The 19,382-nt window shown below is 37.7% G+C and overlaps 1 protein-coding gene across 3 annotated transcripts in view; it reads left to right on the top strand.

Annotated features, from left to right (window-relative positions):
* Nucleotides 1-19,325, top strand: part of apbb2b (amyloid beta (A4) precursor protein-binding, family B, member 2b) — a 44,553-nt gene extending 25,228 nt beyond the window's left edge. Inside the window, exons 8-19 of one of the 3 annotated variants that reach the window (XM_056771256.1) lie at nucleotides 185-259; nucleotides 2,180-2,233; nucleotides 3,692-3,777; nucleotides 3,882-3,942; nucleotides 5,390-5,536; nucleotides 6,300-6,427; nucleotides 14,486-14,600; nucleotides 14,945-15,032; nucleotides 15,117-15,197; nucleotides 15,388-15,503; nucleotides 15,584-15,763; nucleotides 16,210-19,325. In XM_056771256.1, the coding sequence (XP_056627234.1) occupies nucleotides 185-259; nucleotides 2,180-2,233; nucleotides 3,692-3,777; nucleotides 3,882-3,942; nucleotides 5,390-5,536; nucleotides 6,300-6,427; nucleotides 14,486-14,600; nucleotides 14,945-15,032; nucleotides 15,117-15,197; nucleotides 15,388-15,503; nucleotides 15,584-15,763; nucleotides 16,210-16,380 (1,302 nt within the window). In that variant the 3' untranslated portion in view covers nucleotides 16,381-19,325. Of the gene's footprint in view, nucleotides 1-184; nucleotides 260-2,179; nucleotides 2,234-3,691; nucleotides 3,778-3,881; nucleotides 3,943-5,389; nucleotides 5,537-6,299; nucleotides 6,428-14,485; nucleotides 14,601-14,944; nucleotides 15,033-15,113; nucleotides 15,198-15,387; nucleotides 15,504-15,583; nucleotides 15,764-16,209 lie in introns of all 3 variants that reach the window. The other 2 variants (XM_056771247.1, XM_056771265.1) reach the window with 2 other exon arrangements.
* The last annotated feature ends 57 nt before the right edge of the window (nucleotides 19,326-19,382 follow it).

Below are 19,382 nucleotides of genomic sequence, written 5' to 3'. Positions count from 1 at the left end.
GTTACACAATGAGACATTTGTTATGAATCACTCCTTGTAAATAATTTTACGTCATTCATTAGCTCCCACATAAAATAATCATGAGAAGAATCACTTAATAATTGAATGTTGCATTTTAATAAATAGAAATCATTGTTCAATTTCCAGCCAAAATGATAAGAAACAAAACTGTGTATGTGTGCAGCCTCGTTCCTCATCCCTGCAGATAATGCCTGGAAAGGACAGAAACTCTGAGACACGCCATCGGGAGGAAGACAAGGTATCTGTTCTTCTAGGTCACTTTTTGTTCTCTCCTCTTCTATTCTCTCCTTTTCTCATCTGTCCTTTCCTCTCCTCTTTCGTCCTCTACTTGTCTCTCCTCCTCCACCTGATCCCCTTTTCCTGTGTCCTTTTCTCTTCTGTAGGGTTGGAAATCAAAAAATAATTCCAATTTGAATTTCGAAATAGAAATCGAAAGGCTAGTAATCGGATCGGAAACAAAAGGAATAGGAATCAGAAACTTGAGATTAAAATTGAATTATTATCAATTCCTGTGTGCATATTTCAGAAAGTACACACGTTGCGTGATCTGCTGATATCTCGATAAAAGACCTCATGAAAATTAGCAATATTTTACTACTTTGAGATGGAGACCAATGGATACTTATATCAGTTTAAACACAATACAACTCCCAACAGGAAAGTAAGGAACAAATAATAAGAATAAAAGTGAATAATAAAATAAATGATAGATGAATATTGTAATAAATGAGATAAATTAAATAGAATTATAAAATTAAATAAAACGAGAAACAAGTGCATGTTTCAATCCAGATCTATCAATATACACAAAACGGTGCTCAAAAATATACACTGTATATATTTTGCAAATAAGTCGATAATCAGGCTTAATGACCATACAGGTTGATATCTAAATGTTTTACTTCAACTGTGGAATCGAAACTGGGAATCTATATGAATCGGAACCGATAAGCAGAATCAGAATTGGAATCGGTATCGATAAAATCCAAACAATTCCCAACCCTACTTCTGTCTTCTATTCTCGTTGGTCCCTTGATCTCGTGTCCTGTAAATGCATGAGAATGTACTTTCATTGATTCTTCTTACAGTGTTTTAAAAGCTGTATTTTGTCATGATCTGATTCCAAAATGACTCTCGATGCATCAGAATTTTTTAGGAGGGGCACATTTTTGAGGACTTGGTTTGTTGCCAAATTGTGTATAAAGAACGCATGAAAGGAACAATAGAGGCCTTTTTTTGTATTTTTACTTTTGCTTGAGTGTGTCAGCGGGTTATATCAATTTAGATTTCCAAGCATTTGTTGTGACATTAACTGAAATACCCAAGTGAGAACATGTATGGCACCCTAAATTTATCAGAACTCTTCAAGTTTTTCGTCTGTGCTGTAGTATCTTTTGTCCCCCAAATCTTTTCCAATCAACTAAAAAATTCTGATTATTCATTTTCATCGATCATTCCAGAATCATTTGGTTAGGAACAGTGTTGGGTAAGTTACTCTGAAAAAGTAACTTGTTACTAATTACATATTCAATAGTGTAATCAGATTACTGTACAAATGACTTTCTCCAAAAAGTATTTAATTACATTACTAATTACTTTCTATATCCTATATCATCCTTGATTACAATTGATTCAAGGAAAGACATGAAACGGCTCTTTTAATTCATTCAATAATTAATAAATAGCCTCATAAATTATTATTTTTTACTGAACAAAGTATACAAATGTGAAAAGGATACATTAAAGCATACATTTCAAAGTTAGACTTATAATTTTGATGTCATTTCCACTATTGAATATATAACACAGTATTTAGTTCAACTACATCAGAAGTAATCCCTTACTTTACTCTTCCTAAGGAATAGTAATTAAATTAGAGTAACTAATTACTCAGTAACTAGTTACACCCAACACTGGTTAGAAATCAGAAAGCATCTGTAAATATTTTTTTTTCACTTCACTCTTATTTGTATCACATCTAACCTCAATCAGAACCAAATACACACAGTCACCCACATTCAAAAGACAAACAAACACACACACACACACACATGCTGGTCATGTGATCTAACAACCCTGTGTTGTTTTTCTCGTCCCTCATGCCCTTGATCCCCCAACCCTGTTTCCACTATGTGCGTGTGTGTGAATAATGGTGCAGAAACAGCAGTGGAGTGATTTTGCAGTGGGAAAGATTGATAGTGAGATCTGGAAGGTTAGTATTTCTCTTAATGAATCGCAAAAGCAAATGCAAAGTAGAATGTCTTGTCTGTTGTTGACACACTGTGATGTTCTACACAGGGTTTAGAATTAATGTCTTGCCAAACCTGTTGATGATGTGTGAATCGTGAAGATTCTTATAGAATATTTATTATAAGTTAAATTTTCATTTTTCATTGATTTTGTCCTTTTGACAATGTAAATGATTAGTTTAGTTCACTGCCATTGTCATGAATATGTAAAAACACTGAGATTTTGTAGCATAATTTAGTTATATAGAAAACGAAGTTGTTTCGTCATTAATGACATTTGCGAGTAGCAGATTTTATCCATGCGCTCTGTTTTAGTTCCAGCCAACTGGTAAAAAAATGTTTTATTCATTAACAAAGCCAAAATTAATTTTCATGTGGTGCTTGGCAGGCGTTAATTTTGGAGCTTAGATATTGAAATAGACCCAGAACAAAACCCAGAGCACAATACTTTTGGCCAAAACGTCTTTATAACTGAACTCCATGTGCTTGATTAGTTTTATATAACATTTTAATCTCTTAAACCGTCTTACATTTGCATTTTCTAAAAAAACATCTTAATAAGCAAAACTTCTTTCATTATTTCAAACCTGTTTGACACTGTATGGACACATAACCACAAGACCAAAATGTCTTGTTTTGTTTCCCACAGAAAGAGTCATAGGTGTGAATGACATGAGGGTAAATAAGTGATAACAACATTTGTATTTGAGGGTGAAGTATCCCTTTAGTTTACTATTAAGACACGAATTGGTCTACTTTGAAAATTTTACATATGCAATTTTAAAGGGTACACAAACTGTTTTTTGTGGAAATTATAGTGCTGTTTGGATTTACAAAAAAGTTGTAAAACGTATTAGCCTTGTATTTTACAATAAAAAAACAGATCTTTTTTACCTATCAGCTGAACCTATCTTTCATTTAAGGCATAGCACCTCCCAAAATGAAAAGGGATGGGTGACAATTCTAAAAACCTTATGCGTTCACATGATATAAACATAGCTTTTGTTCCAGATTAAATAGCTTTGAATCCCGGCTCGAGGTCCTTTGCCGATCCCAGCCCCCCCCCCTTTCCACTTTATAGTTTCCTGTCCTTTCTTAACCTACTGTTCTGTCCAATAAAGGCAGAAATGCCCCAAAAATATGTTTTAAAATATGTTCATAAGTTCATAAGTACATAAGGGTAAGTAATTAATTTTCATTTTGGGGTGAGCTGTGCCTTTAATACTGGTTAGTCATTTCAGGTCAGTTTGTTTACCACTCATCACAGAAAATGTGATACTTCTTCTAAGCATGATTTTCACAAACACAGCCCTAAGCACATTGGCTCCAAGTATTGGCTATATGTTTGGGTTTTGTCTGGCTGTGGGTTTGATATATGTATGCAAACTTTCAAAAGCATCTCTGCTTCTTGTCTGTTTTAGGATTTGCAGGCCGCCACAATAAACCCTGACCCCAGTCTGAAGGAGTTTGAAGGAGCAACACTCCGCTACGCCTCCCTTAAGCTACGGTGTGTGTTTATGAAAGAAAACCGAAAGAGAAAAATATACACTAAATACATTTAAGTTTGTATACGTTTTCTGATCGTGTTTCTATATGTGTGTGTGTGTTCAGAAACCCTACCCCTGTGGAGGAGGAAGATTCCAGCAATATAAACAATGACCCTGAAGTCAAGGTGAGAGAACTTGAGTTTGTTGACTTAACAAAAGGACTTATTGTGTGTAGTATTTGCAATGTCAAAATCTTAACCTAATATTCAGTAACAGCTACACTTCAAAAATATGTATATTCAGTCCTCAATCTTACATAACATCTATAATAATAATCAAAGTACAAACATTCTTGACATTCATAAGATTGCATAATTCATACTTGTTTTCAGGGACTGTCTTGAATTTAATGTCTGTCATACATTTAAAAGATTTAGGTAAAACCTATGTAGGTTAATTTAAAACATCTTGAACAATTTTGCTACATTATATAAAGGTGTCTTGTTTTGAGGATGCAATATTAGGGACGGAAACACAGACAAAAATACTTATTTTAAAATTGACTTTAAAATATTTGGATTTATTTATCATTTTTTATTTATTATTTTTCCTTTCTGCTATTCAGATTTTATATTCTAGTGGCACAATTACGCACTTTAAAAGTATTAAGAATTTACATTATAACATAACATTAATGTACACTGTCATATTTGTGTCATGTGGAGGCATCAGCACTACTTTTCTGAAAAATATTGTTAATTCCTCTCTACCTCCATGTGTCTTTGTGGACTTGGTTGGAGTTACCAGGCGAATCTATTTCAAGATATACAGTGCCATCTGCTGATCGCTAAAAGAAATGCACATGCACTATTCAATTAAATATTCAGACTGACTGAAATCAGACTCAATTTGTCATAATACTATAACATGTCATGAATGCATATTTGTAATTTGTGACACAATCATAAAATATAAAACAGCACAATAAACTTATATTCAAAATTGAATTTATAAAAGAATCTCATCATCAAGAGCTTGACAGTGACATATTTGTTATAGGAAGTGTTCCATAATATTGAATTATCACTCAGAAAAATTCAAAGGAAGTGAAACTTTATTAAATTTTTCAGTGGGGTTGGGGCTCATCAAAAAGAAATAGAAATGAATGATGCATGAGAGCTTATTCTGGATGCTCGGGGAAAGAGGGAAAGAGAGAGAGAGAGAGAGAGAGAGAGAGAGAAATGATTTAGGAAAAGATTGGAAGATAAAAGAAAAGTTTGAGTGAACGTGCTCCTCTCTTTGATCCCAGCTCCTTGCCCTGAAAGTGCGTGTATAAATTATTGTGCATATGCATATGAAAACACAAACACGCACATTCGCTCTTGTACCTAAAGCTATTTTTGGAAAATGGTTTGTGAAAATGTAAAGCGTTGTTTCCTAGTATCACCCTCTCTCTCCTGCTTTGGAGAAGAGGAGGATTTTGAATATGAAGCATAATGTAATATATGTCATTTATTAACAGAACACTATAATATTTTGCTTAACTTTATAGAAATTTATAGGCATCAGTATGTTATGTGATACTGGACTTTGTCTCCATGTATGTAATCGGTTGCATTGTGTTTATCACAGTGTTTCGCCGTGCGATCTCTCGGCTGGGTAGAGATGGCTGAAGAAGACTTGGCTCCTGGTAAAAGCAGCGTCGCTGTTAACAACTGCATCCGTCAACTCTCCTACTGCAAAAATGACATCCGAGATACTGTGGGCATCTGGGGCGAGGTGAGACACACTCTCGCTTTCTTAATAACATAAACAAACAAGCAAATATAACATTAGAAAAACACGTTTCTTATCATTTCCTTTATAACCTTTAAAAACATGAGAAAGAGATCAAATTGAAGAAGAGAGGAGGAGATGTAATATCATGCAGGAAAAAGAAAGGGAGATCCAGGAGAGGAAGAAAGTGAGTTTAATGTGTTTTGACAGGACACGGTGGAAGGCAGTCTCTGTTCTCCGGCTGCCTTTTATTTTCTGGTCTGATCATTTATTCATTACTTCCAACACACGAGCGCAAAGAGTGTTTGGACCTTATCGTTTCTTGTGACGTTGGATCTGTTTTAAAACCTATTGAACGTAGGCAGGATTTTACAGTGTTGTTTATGGTGTTCTCAGAGCTCAAGAGGTGTTTTCCCTAAGAAAATTGCCATTTGAGAGCTTTTGGCCATTTAAAGCAGCATTGCATGTATTCCAGTTTCATAATGAATTGAAACAAGCTCAGTGGAAATAAACATCCAGTCCAATGTTGATTACAAATATGCTTATAGTTCATTTAATACTGAAGTTATTGATTCATAATGGTTCATCAAGTATTGGCTCTATTTTCAGATCATTTTCTTGAATTGTCTACCGAGCTCTTTATTGTGAGCTATGTGAGTCACCGTTGTGCAGTTTAGATGCTGCCTATGTAGGGAGAACACTGCTAGTTTGGATAGAGTTTTGGACAGAGCCATCCTCATTTCCTCTGACTTTTGTGTTTCTCCAGGGGAAGGATATGTACCTCATTCTAGAGAATAACTTGCTGAATCTGGTTGACCCAATGGATCGAAGCGTTCTACATTCTCAGCCAATCGCAAGCATTCGTGTGTGGGGCGTTGGTCGCGATAATGGAAGGTAAGCAGCAGTAGCCATGCCGACGTTTAGTTTGGGTTAGTTATATTGATCATTCTGTCATCATTTACTCACCCTCTTGTCTCTCTTTCAAACTTTTATGACTTTCATTCTTCCGCAGAGGACACAAGAAGTTATTTTTAAAGAAAGTTGGTTACCGAACAGCACTGGACCCCATTTACATCGTATGGTCACAAAACCAATGCAAGTGTATGGGGTCCAGTTAAAAATCTTTTGCAAAGTATAGTCTGTTGTTTTCTGTGGATGAAAGAAAATCATACAGGTTTGAAATGACGGGGTGAGTAAATGATGACCGAATTTTATTTTTCGGGTGAACACTTTCACAATAAGGAGAATGTGCTAAACGATGAAGAGTTTTAAAATCTTTTATAAATGATGGAGATAAACTGAATTTTTATCCGAGATAAACAACACATTTCTTATTTAAGAAAATTTGGGAGGTGTTTTTGAAAGTGTTTTCGATTTATAGACGGATTCCAAGCAACAACATAAACAAATGTTACTTCACATGCACGCTTCTAATCTGCAAAGAAGAACGTCCCTGTAAATTAGTTTGGATACAAGCTAAAGAAATAACAAGTTAATAACATTAGATTAGAAGTTAAAAGTATGTCTAGTCGGTATTATTTTGGATTTCCAGTTGAAGAACCATTACTTTCCTAAACTTAAATGAGACAAAGTTACACAACCAATTAAAGAGATGTAATTTAAAAAATAATACAATAAAAAATAAACAAACTGCTCCTTTAATACTTATAATTCAATAAAATAATAATACAAATAAAATATAAATAGTTATATTATTAGCCATTAGCCAGACCGACCAACAAACACAGACCGGATGTTATATTTGGGCTAGATGGTGCATCCGATGAAACCTTCTATAAATGGCACAGTTTTGGAAATGGCACAAAAATGGAATTTCAGGTTCTACGTCTAACATACACATTCAGGGCCTTTATGACAATACAATTTTCTACTTATTTTGTTGTATGGTTGTCGTCTACCCACTGAATGTTGCCAATTTATGCATATTTAAATTGACATTTTTTAACATTACAAGCTGTATCAGTGGCAAATTAAAATATTGTATTTGAAATAAGGAAGTACAAAAACCAGTGTGCCGTGGGCAACCCGCCCAGATTTATGTCATAAATTGCATGAGTTAAATTTGTTATTTGTACATAAAGTCTGTCTATAAATCTCCTTAATGCCATACTCTTCTTTCTAATCCTGAATCATGTCAAGCCCATAACCCTTCACATCTCATTTTAATTAGAAATTTCAGATCAGCAGACCTCAGCATCTTTGCACCTGTGATGTCTTCATTGGCTTTAATGCTGCATGAGAGATTCATTTAATCTCTCTGCTTTAATGTATGCAGAGACGTACTCCTTCACACTAAAGGTCACTTTAATGATTTTGGACTGAAGAAGTCGCCCCACTGAAAGGAGGACAGAAATAAAAGATTGATGATGGAGAGACGGGTGCTGATGAAAGTTGAATCCTCCACTGATATAGGGGGCTGCCCGTGTCTATGGTTGTGTACGCAGGGTTATCTCTCACACTCTCTCATACTGAGGAGATGCACATTTTTTGCTTTAGTCCCGGAAGGGCTTAATGGTGTGTGTGTGTGTGTGAGTGATGCAGGGGAGGAATGCAGCATACTTCATCAGGGCTGCTGAATCACCGTTTTTTTCACATTGATTCTGAGTAGTACTGCGTTCGGACCACCAGAGGGCACCGCTCAGATCTTCAGTCTTGGGGTGTATTAGACCCAATCATGTTGGCTGGGTGTTTAAGTATTTGTCGTGTCCGATCGTCATGTTCTCCTATGCTAATACGCCACTGAGCCCATCAGTAACATTTTCCTCCCAAGAGCCCGCGGGAGGTTACCGTAGCGACAAGCGGAGCAGAAGGGGGAGGGGAGAGCAAACGCTGGGATTGGATGGAAGGAGAGGGAGCGAAAAGCGATGGGGTAAAAAAAGAAAGGGAATGAGCGTAGAGAGGTGAGCTGCATGTTTTAACAGAGCAGAGGATGAGACAAGAAGGTAAAATCTGTAGAAGAGCGGAGCAGGATAATGCTACAGCTGGAAAAGGATGGTACTTAACTAGATGTGAGTATTCTGCCTCGCTTTCTGTATTTCTTTCTTTACGTCCTTAAATTAAACATGTTTTATACAGCGTGACATTTTTTTTACCATGCTAAAAATAGCTCCTGGTTTAACTCAGTTTAGTCCGGCAGTCTGAGTTTGTATTTTTGTAGATTTTTTATACTTTGGAAGACCAGCTAAAGACCGGCTTAGGCATGCTTGATCTCAATGAAAACATGTGGTGGAGTGAGAGAGGAGGAGTAAATGAAGGTGGAGTGGGTGGATTCGCACCTGAATGTGGATGAGATAATGCTTTCTTTTTTTCTGGGGAAATGCATGTATTATTTATACAGTGTATTATGTACAACATGTGTATTTTATTCATTCTTTAATGCGTTTTGTGCGATAATAGTATTTTGGAGTAATGTGTAATGAGGTCACACAGTAGGATGTTCACACCATAAAATGGGTTACCTTTGAAAGAAACTGCAACATTTTCAGGTGTGTTCCTTCATATCGTTCTAGTATCATCCCACACATGCATGCAGACTAGCACGGATTCCATTCTTCAACCCCCTCAGGGGATCCTCAGAATTCTGTCCTCGGTCCGCTTCCATTGTTCTTCGTACTTGTAGTTTCTCCTTGACACATTCTCTCCAGCATATTTGCCTGCTGTCGGCTCCTGCTAAGGTGCTGTAAAACATCCCAACCTGAGCAGCTTTAACACTCTTGGGTTCATTCTGGGCAACCATGAGTGCACAGAGTTCAGTTGGATTTATACTTTAATTACCACAGTGTTACATATTCATGGATTCTGCTGGCTTTGCTACGCAGCCCTTGTGTTAAGGTGTCACATACATCATGATAAATCTCTGAATTGTGTCATCACACCTGCTGCTCTTATTTTCACTCTCTCTCTCTCTCTCTCTCTCTCTCTCTCTCTTGCTCACACACTCATGCTTATGCAAATGCTTTATTGCAGAGGTTCAGAAAATATAGCACTTCTGCAGTAGGGGTCTTTTCTTGAACTGAGAATATGTTGTTCACACCAGTGGAAGAATGTGGGGAGATTTATTAGAGAGGGCGATCTATAAATCAAGATTGCGCAACCAATAAAATATTGTAGTAGATTCTACTCTTATATCTGCTTTCTCATAATTCTGCTCACGTACACAGGCGAAGATTTTCTCTTTAAAAGCATAAAAGTTTAAATTACTAACCCCAATTTATAATCTTACAATCACCATCCCACTATTTATCAGTGTAGGGAACATCTAACAACTTCTATGTAGTGCAACCAAACAGAATTTATAAGTTGCTTTGTTGTGCTGCCGTTCACTTGTTTTGAGATCCTTCAGTAATTTGAATCTCATTAATAATAAAGTTATAGGAAGTCATCTGTTGCGTGATTGATAATTGTCACGCCCGGTTGCCTGTACCACTGTGAGCCACTAGAGGGCGTTTCTGTGTTGTTTTGCGTTCTTGCCTGTTGTTCTGGTCCTGGACTCCATTTCCCATCATGCTGTGCTGTCATTAGTATTTAACCTGGTTCAGCTGTGTATTATTTCCCCGTTTTCAATATATGTAAAGCCCTGATTTGTCAGTGTCTAGCGTGAGTTGTTAAAAGTGTTACGTTCCTTGTTTCCGTCTAGTCTTTTGGGTGTATATCACTTTGGACTGTCGTTGAATGGATTTAAACTGTATTTGGACCTCTCTCGTAACAGAACAACCTGCCACTACAAGGGATCCAGCCGTTTTAATCATGCGACCATGTCGAGGTACTCGTTGTGAGTTGTGACCCATTAAAGAAACTGTGTTCTATTTATCAAGGGGGGCATAATATTGAAGTGTCTCAATGTCTCAATTTGCCTGATGATGATCCAGGTTGCACCCTGGGGAAGTATATAGACTCTGTTTTACTGTTGTGTGGATCTGAGTCTACTGTGGGGGACGTGGAAGAGGAAGCCTACCCTAAAAAAATTTGGGGAGGGGGCGATAGGACTTGGGCTCCAGTGGCCATGGAGTTTGGCCGACCAGGATTGCCATCATGCCAAACACTGATGATTGCTAGTCCAGTGTTTGTCCCCACTGCCATACCACATCACATGTCAATATGGCCGCCAGCCCAGAGCCTGTTCACAAGATGACTGCCAGTCCAGGGCCTATTCACAAGATGGCCGCCAGTTCAGAGCCCCCGGCCGTCATGGCAGCGTCGCCAATGGACTTAAGTCAGGTGGTTCCGGAGGTGTCCGTTTTGAGGTTCTGCCCTTTGAGTCACCTCTGCCAGTTTTGGTTGCAGGGATGTCTTGTTTTTGGGCTGTGCTTGGCTCTACCACTCCAGAGGCTTCTGACAAGATGGCCGCCCTGGACTCCCCTGTGTCCATCGCTTCAGCCAAAATGGCTGCTCTGAATTCTCCTGTGCCCAATGCCTGGTCCAAGATGGCCGCCTCTGAGCTCCCTGCCTCGTCCAAAATGGCCACCACTGGCCTCCCAGCCCTGCTTGCGCCTTCCTGGCTCCCATCCCTGCCTGCTCCTCTCTGGCCGCCAGACCAGGCTGTCAGCCCCCCTTCTGCCTTCATTCCACCACCCTTCTGTACATTGATATTTAGGGCGTCTGAAATCCGTCCTTGGAGGGGGTTTATGTCACATTCTGTGTTGTCTTGTGTTCCTACCTGTTGTTATGGTCATGGACATCCTACCTGTTGTTCTGGTCATGGACATCCTTTTGTTAATGGTGTCAAATGTGTCGCTGAGGTCCAATAATAATAAGAACTGCTGAAGAGTAAACTGCAGTCAATAAATAATTTAAAACCCTGATCAAAGCCAACTCCATACTATGGTCAGGCCTAAAACCTCACTGGAACATGTAGCTTTCTAAACTGTTCTATGGCTCCAGCATTTAAAACCCTTCGTAGTTGGCTTTGAACTCTAAGTTTTTCAATTTTATGAGGTGTTAACACCTTAAAAATAACTGACTTATGGTTGGAAAAGTCATCAACAATAAAAAAACCAAAGGTCAGAACTAAATGTAAGTTATGACAAGAACATGAGTGGGTTTATGCACATAATGCACATATGCACGTGGTTGTGGGCAGCACACATGTATGTTAAATCACCCACTAAAAGCAATTTATCATATTTAAGGACAATTTTACTTAAGAAATCAGTAAACTCCCCAAAAAAGGTCTTATTATATCTAGGCGGTCAATATATTACGGCGCACGCAACTGGATTAGTCATGTTAAATAAAAGCAACTGTAGTTCAAAGATTAAAAAAGTGCCTATAGATAATGGTTTGAGACGTAATACTTCTCTTGAAGATAGATGCCAGGCCTCCACCACGACTAATGGTGCGTAGAGTTTTCAAAAAGCCACAATCCTGAGGTAACAAATCCGTGAAAAGGCTTAAATCATCAGGGATCAGCCACGTCCCAGTCAGGAGCAAGAAGTCTAAGTTACGTTCAGTCAAAAAGTTGTTTAAAATAAATGTTTTGTTTGATAAGGAACGCACATTCATCACCGCCAATGTTAATTCAATAGAAGAAGCCAGGTTCTTTGCACAGCTGAGGGGTCAGATAGCGCGATGATATGACTCTGTGGAATGGACTTGTGCGGTAAATTCCACTAAGAAAATTCAAAAGGGCGCCCAGTGAAAAAACACTTTTCTTTCTGCTTGAGTGATGGGTTAAGAAAATGAGAGTAGGTCACCTTAGAGGAGGTTAAACTCACTTTCACCTTTACTGCAAAGCCACCAGGCCTTACAGCGGTCGACACAGGTGAAACGGGAGCGAGGATCTAAGTGGACGATAATTGGTGGAATATCCTTTCTGCGCAGAAAAGCATACTTCGTCTATCGATGATTTAAAATCTAAAAGCATTTAACGGTCATAAGTTAGACACAGAGAGACAAAAACACAAATAAAGTAAAGACAAACTTGCAGAGCGAGAGCAAGAGACGGCATGTCACGTACACCACTGACATCTTGCCAGTTTGTGTGTTCTGGTGGGTGGACCATGATGCATTTCCCATCCTGCTGTGCTGTCATTAGTGTTCAACCATGTTCAGCTGTGTATCATTTCCCTTTTCAATGTATTTGAAGCCCTGATTTGTCATTAGAGTGTGAGTTGTTAAAAGTGTGACAAACCTTGTCTCCTTGTCCATTTTGGCTTATGGATGTTTATCACTGTGAACTATCGTTCAATGGATTTAAACTGTATTTGTACCAGCTGTCTGTTCTCAACCTGTGTACTCTCGTTACAATAATAGACCAAAGGTAATTTTTTAAAAGACTACTCCTGATTTGTTAATAATGTCCAAAAAGAAGAGTAAATTGTTGCTGTGAAAATAAAAGCTGTTCCAAAATAAATGTTTGTGTATGGCATGTACATTTATATGTATAAATAACTGCACACATGTAGATGTGTGTGTGTGTATAACAAGTATTTACATATATAAATATATATATTCAATAATTTAAATGAATTTACATAAAAGAAAATGACTTCTATTTCTTAAATATGTACATATATGTTTGTGTATTTATATATACATTTATACACACTAATTATATAAACACAAACAATTATTTTAGCATCAGTAAATCGCATGTGTAAATACACTGTAAATTGACATTCTAAGTTTCTACTAGGTATTGTTGTTGCCTCCTGTGTGTGTTTATGGTACTCATTTTTATGGTCTGATGTTCTGACATACTGGTCCTTTTAGTTTTTCATTTAGGCTGTTTCTTATATAACTATTATGTGATATTAAAGGGGTGATATGACACGGCTAAAACAAATATTATCGTTTGTTTTAGATGTAACGCAAGGGTGTACACACGATTTAAATATAAAAAAACGCTGTATTTTCCACATATCGTGCATATTTGTATCTCTTCTTTGCTCCGCCTCTCTGAAACGCACAGATTTTTTACAAAGCTTGCTCTGAAAAGGCCAGTTAACCAGTGCGTAGAGATTGGTCGAATACTGCAAGCATGTGACAGAAATGTAACGCTTCTTACCATATTTGGAACATCACGTTCCAAAGCAATTGTAATGACAGATACATTTGGGCGGTCTTAGTCAAATCATACCACAACTGACATGGATTTGTGGTTTTGGAAAGATCTGATGCAAAAAGCAGAGTTTGAGACATTGTTAGGGACTCTAGAGGAGGAAAAATTGAGAAGCAGAGAACCATTTACTCTCAACTGATTCTCATTGTTGCGTAGGAGAAACAATCGAGATAATAAATAGACCTTATTTATTTTTATGGGTGCCTTTAGAAATGATTTTCACATAAATGGGTCCTGATGATGTTTCATGAATAAGGGCCATTGTGTGAATTTTCTCATCATTTTTCTTCTCTTTTACTTGACTGCTTTCCTGGATTCAGAGAGAGGTAAATTGATTTAATCTTTTTGTAATTGGGATTTCCTTGCAGCTGGATATGACATGGTTATTTTTGTTCATAATAGTTTATTTTAAGCAGAAATGTATATGATACAGCTGGATGTTTATTGTGTAAATTAAGAGAGCCTTAATCATCCTAGACAGTCATGTGCACCTGCATATATATATTTGTAGTAGTAGTAGTAAAGATCTGTGTGTTTTTTTTGTTGAGTAAAATGTGTGTGGGTTTCTTTAAGTAACTGTTTGCTTTCAGATCGATGGTCTCTGTTAAATTTAAAGGGCACCTCATCCATCAGGGTCTTGTTTTGCATATATACATGCACACATTCACAAGTCCTTTTTTTACAACGGTGTGTTTTTTCCTTCTATATTTTGTTTATTGTAAACATGCCACGGAAATGACTTTACTTACTTTCTTGCTGTTAAATTTTATTCGATCCCTTGTAAATGTCATTTGATTGTGAAATGGGTTTTGTTTTCTTTAAATTGCTCTTTACAAGTTTAGTCTTGTTTTTTTCTCTTTGTGGCAAAACAGGGATTTTGCATATGTAGCGCGAGATAAGGACACCCGCATATTAAAATGTCATGTGTTCCGCTGTGACACCCCTGCCAAAGCCATCGCCACCAGTCTGCACGAGATCTGCTCCAGGGTGAGAATCTACACGATGCATAAACAACACCCAAAACGATTTACTGATATTTGCTGGTTCCTGTGCTGGAACAGGTGCATAACATGCCTGAGTTAACTGACTGTCATACCTGCCCGCGAATAAAATTAATTCATATTCAGTCTTTGTTTATGAGTCGTTTTAATAATGAGGGGTCAATGGAGCTTTTTCTGGCCCAGAAACTGTTTTTGTAACGATAAGTGTACAGAATTGTTTCAGACTAGGCACCAGCATGGCACCCTGTTGGTGAAAAACAGAATATTTAACTGCCGATTCAACGCATCAGATTTTATATCTGTAAACATGATGTATGTGTTGTGTAACAGATCATGACAGAACGCAAGAATGCCAAAGCTATGGCTGGAGGATCCCTACAGGATAGATCACACACCGGACTTGACGTCCCACTACAAGGTAACACAGACGAGTTTTGAGTGTGTTTGTTTCTCTGTAGAATTTGTGTGTGCTAATGTGTATGTTGTGTATCACCCTTAGCAGAGTTCCCCACGCCAAAGACTGAATTGGTGCAGAAATTCCAGGTGTTATACGTTGGTATGATACCAGTTGCTAGACCTATAGGTGAGAAATCACAAACAAGTTTATTCGTTTTTTTTCTCATGCTTTTTTTTATTATACACATCTATCCATCAGCCAACATCACTTTTATACCGTATGATCTGTTATTATGTTAAATAACATGTAATATGAAATTATAGCACATCCCTAACACACACAGGCAATAACAAGGTCAAACTCCCCTATTCCACAGGCATGGAAATTCTCAATGGTGCGATAGACAGTTTGATGACATCATCAATCCGAGACGACTGGACCCCCGTGCTGCTGAATGTAGCCGATGCAACAGTCACTGTCATCAAAGAAAAGGCAACTACCTGTTTAAAAATCTTGAAAATCGAATATCTTTAGAATGTTGCTCAGACTCATGACGTCATATCCCATATTAGGAGGAAGATGAAGTGTTGGTGGAGTGCCGTGTACGTTTCCTGTCCTTCATGGGAGTAGGAAAAGATGTGCATTCATTCGCGTTCATCATGGACTCTGGGAACCAGCACTTTGAGAGTCATGTGTTTTGGTGTGAACCCAATGCTGGCAGTGTGTCTGAGGCTGTTCAAGCAGCGTGCATGGTGAGTAACAACACCAGAATAAGAAATCAATAATGAATCAATTCTAAGCAACAGCATGTGCTTGACGCACTCTGTTGTAAATGTGGACAATAACAGTAAGACAATCTGTCAGACTTAAGACCAGTGTCCAGACAGGGCATATTTATTGTTTTTTTTACATCTATATGAGGACTAGATATGACATACTTAATATCAATAAAATGTCTAAAACGGGTCAAGTTTAAACTTAAATTAAGATTCAAATAAAATATATCCTAACTTTGTATTATTTAATTTCATCAGTGAAATAGGAACATTAGATGTTACATTTACAATGCAATAAAGGTGTATTATAATGTATATTAAAGGATTATTATTTATTTATTTCATATTTGGACCAGTAGAAATTCCCTGTGTTTAATAAAAGAAGAAAGTGATATTCATTTTTTTCCTCTGTGTGTCTGCAGTTGAGGTATCATAAGTGTCTGGTGGCACGCCCTCCGTCTCAGAAAGCCTGCTCTCAGGCGCCCCCTGCTGATTCGGTCTCACGCCGCGTTTCCACCAGCGTCAAACGTGGAGTTCTTTCACTCATCGACACGCTCAAACAGAAGAGACCAGTCACTGAGCTGCCCCAGTGATCTGACCCACAAGCACTCATACTCACTGTCACGCTCTGCATGCTTACAAATACCAGAATGTCCTGTACATAGCTGCCACATCAACGGATGGAGACGAGGAGGAGCCCATGGGTGAAAACAAATGTTGGAGAGACGAAATGAGCCAATGCAAAGAAGCCCACTCTTTACTCACACAAGCACACATACCTAATCCGCCATCTTCAGCTATCTTCGATTACCTGGATGTCAGTCATGCGTGTATTTGCATGGGAAGCCACGTCTCTCCAGCATGACACAAACCAGTAGGCTCCGCCTACCTTTAAGCGCTGCCTGAAGAATCAAATCAGAATTGAGCATCAAACATCATTCGATTTGTGTATGTAATTCAGGCGGAACACACACAGCTGCTTCACCTCACCAGAGCTTCAGCTTCATTGTTAACTGTAGCTGCTTGGTCATATGTGTGTGAGTTTGGCCTTGAGGAGGATGTTTGGTACTTATGAATACAGTTTGGTGTCCCGTTACTTTTAAAGCAAATCCATTTTTTTTGGCAGAACAATAAGATAAGTTAGATAAACAATAGGATAAGGTAGATCAATGTAAAAGTAACTAGTATTAAAAACATCAAGTAATTGATGCATTAAGTTCTATATATAAAAATTCTTGGCTTCGTTTTTTACTTTTATTTTTTAAATGTAAAAATGACTTTTTAAAGCCATGTTCATGGAAAGTCCTGTTTAGCGTCAACCTATTTTTGTTCCCTTCTACGTCACATCCCGTGGTATCCGGATAAATGCAAACATAAGTGAGGTGGAGAATGGATGGATGAAAGGAAGTGATGTCATACGGTTTAACTTGTTCAACTAATTTAAGCTTTTACCAAATTAGTTTTTAGTTAATAAGCACTGCTGACACGGTCTTCTTCACTGGACTCACTTGAGGCGGCTTTAGAAATCATGTCACTATGAAATGAAGACCATGTGAAAATAAACCCACACACACATAGTAATGGATCAAATATCCCAGTAGACTTGCCCTGCATTAACACAGTCAATGCGGTATGGCATGACCTATTCAGTGTGTAGATGTAACGAATGAATGTGCTTTTTTATATTTCCAAAGTAACTTTGCCTTTTTATCTTTGAAAGAGAGAATATAGAGGGAGAGAATTGAATTACTTCTGAAACGTCATACAGAAGAACCTTTGCTCAGAGCCAAACAGTTCAATCGCGTTGAAATCGTGCTTCGACCCCCACCATAGCGTTTACATCCTTGAGAAACACAAACTGTGTTCTGCTTCACTTACTCCGCTCCTGGACAAGATCAGTTCTAGCTCAAATTCTGAAAAAAATGACTAATAGGAATGGCTTTGCAGCACATCCAGGTTAGCGGACAAACCCCAGTGTCTGTGAAGAGCTATTTCAGTTTCAGCATCCTGCCCCTGTTTCAGATACCATTATTGTCCTGGTAATGCCTCACTAACTGTTTCTTTCAGTTCTCCCAGTGTGGTCGTTCCTGGCTTACCACCTGTAGTCCCTGTAAAGTCACTTGTGTGTGTCTATATGTAGCAAGTCATATCGTTAGCCTTTATTTTTCATATTTGAGATACTTTTATTTTGTAATGCTTTTGTTTTGGTCATACTTGCCTTGGCATGTCTAGTGATCCCGTTTCATCTGGCCATAATGTACAAATATAATTGTATGTGTTGTAGATAAACCAAGGCAAAACAAAGAAAAAGTGAAGAACGGATGATGGTAGAGGTTGTGAATGAATTTATTTTAGGAGAACTAGCTATAGGAGAGGAGATGTGAATTTGTACGTGTCTTATATCTATGCATTCTTTTAGCTCTGAGGGCGGTTCCAGAAAAAATAGACACATTGCCTTGCATGTCCCGGGACAGTTTAAGGAGAAAAACTGTACTGAGCAGAAATGATATTTTTTATTTTATTTATTCTATTTTATATTGGTATTTACTGGTTTACTCTATCATGCCCAGACGTTATGTAACCTGTCTCAAAGAACAAATAGATTTATTCTAGAAGCAAGTCAATCCAAAACATTGTACAGTTACTCTCAAAAGCTGCTCGCCATGGTAATGTAACATTTAAAAGGCCTTTACATTCTGCCCAAACATAAGATATCACAGGTACAGCTTCAGTCCGCCAATTTATTCCAAAATCTGATGGCCAGTTTAAGCAAAATTATTCAATAGGAGACACTTGTCATGAATTTGTTTGGGCAGTGTGTGGATGTGTTTAGCAAGCTCCACTAAAGCATTTATCATTATTCTTGTATATTTGGCTGCACAGTGTCATAAGATTTTTACAGATAATCAGAATGTGAGATGATGAAATAACCCTCATCATAGATGTGTGCTAATAAGAGCTGACACAAATCAGTCTGCCTGTATACTGCACCTCCTTTGTCTTCTCTCACCATTTTTTTCAGTTCTGAAGGAAGCGCAAGTTTCTCCTATCATGTGAATTTCAATCTGCGATACACTGTAGATGTATCATCTTATACAATTCAGTGTATTTGTTACTGATAATTGTTGATCCACCCATTTTTGGTTTTCATGGTGAAAATGAATTGCACTTTTTTTAAAAGATATGCTCTCCGTGGCAACCTTCACAGTCACTGTAAGTGCAAAACCGGCAAGATGGAGGAGGATTATGGGTAATATAGTGCAGTACAATAATTTAGAATAGAATCATCAGAATTATCATGTGTGCCAAGAGTAGTGTATTGTTAGACCTTAATGTTCTTGCATGGTGAAACACTCTCTGAATATCAGGGGAAATATCATCACAAGGATTGACAAGCTAAGAATTAACACTGCTGAATCACACACACAAACACACACAGACACGTTTATGTGGAAATGTTGGCTTTATCTGCTCTACACTAATTTGTAAACCATATAAATGTAAACTGTTGTGGAAATAAATGGCATATCACAAAATACGTCCATGAGAGTTCTGTCTGTTTATTGATCTCGTACGTTTTCATGTTTAATTCAGC

Source organism: Triplophysa dalaica, chromosome 2 (assembly GCF_015846415.1).
Source record: "Triplophysa dalaica isolate WHDGS20190420 chromosome 2, ASM1584641v1, whole genome shotgun sequence".
NCBI lineage: Eukaryota > Metazoa > Chordata > Actinopteri > Cypriniformes > Nemacheilidae > Triplophysa > Triplophysa dalaica.
This window is presented reverse-complemented; position numbering and strand designations above follow the sequence as displayed.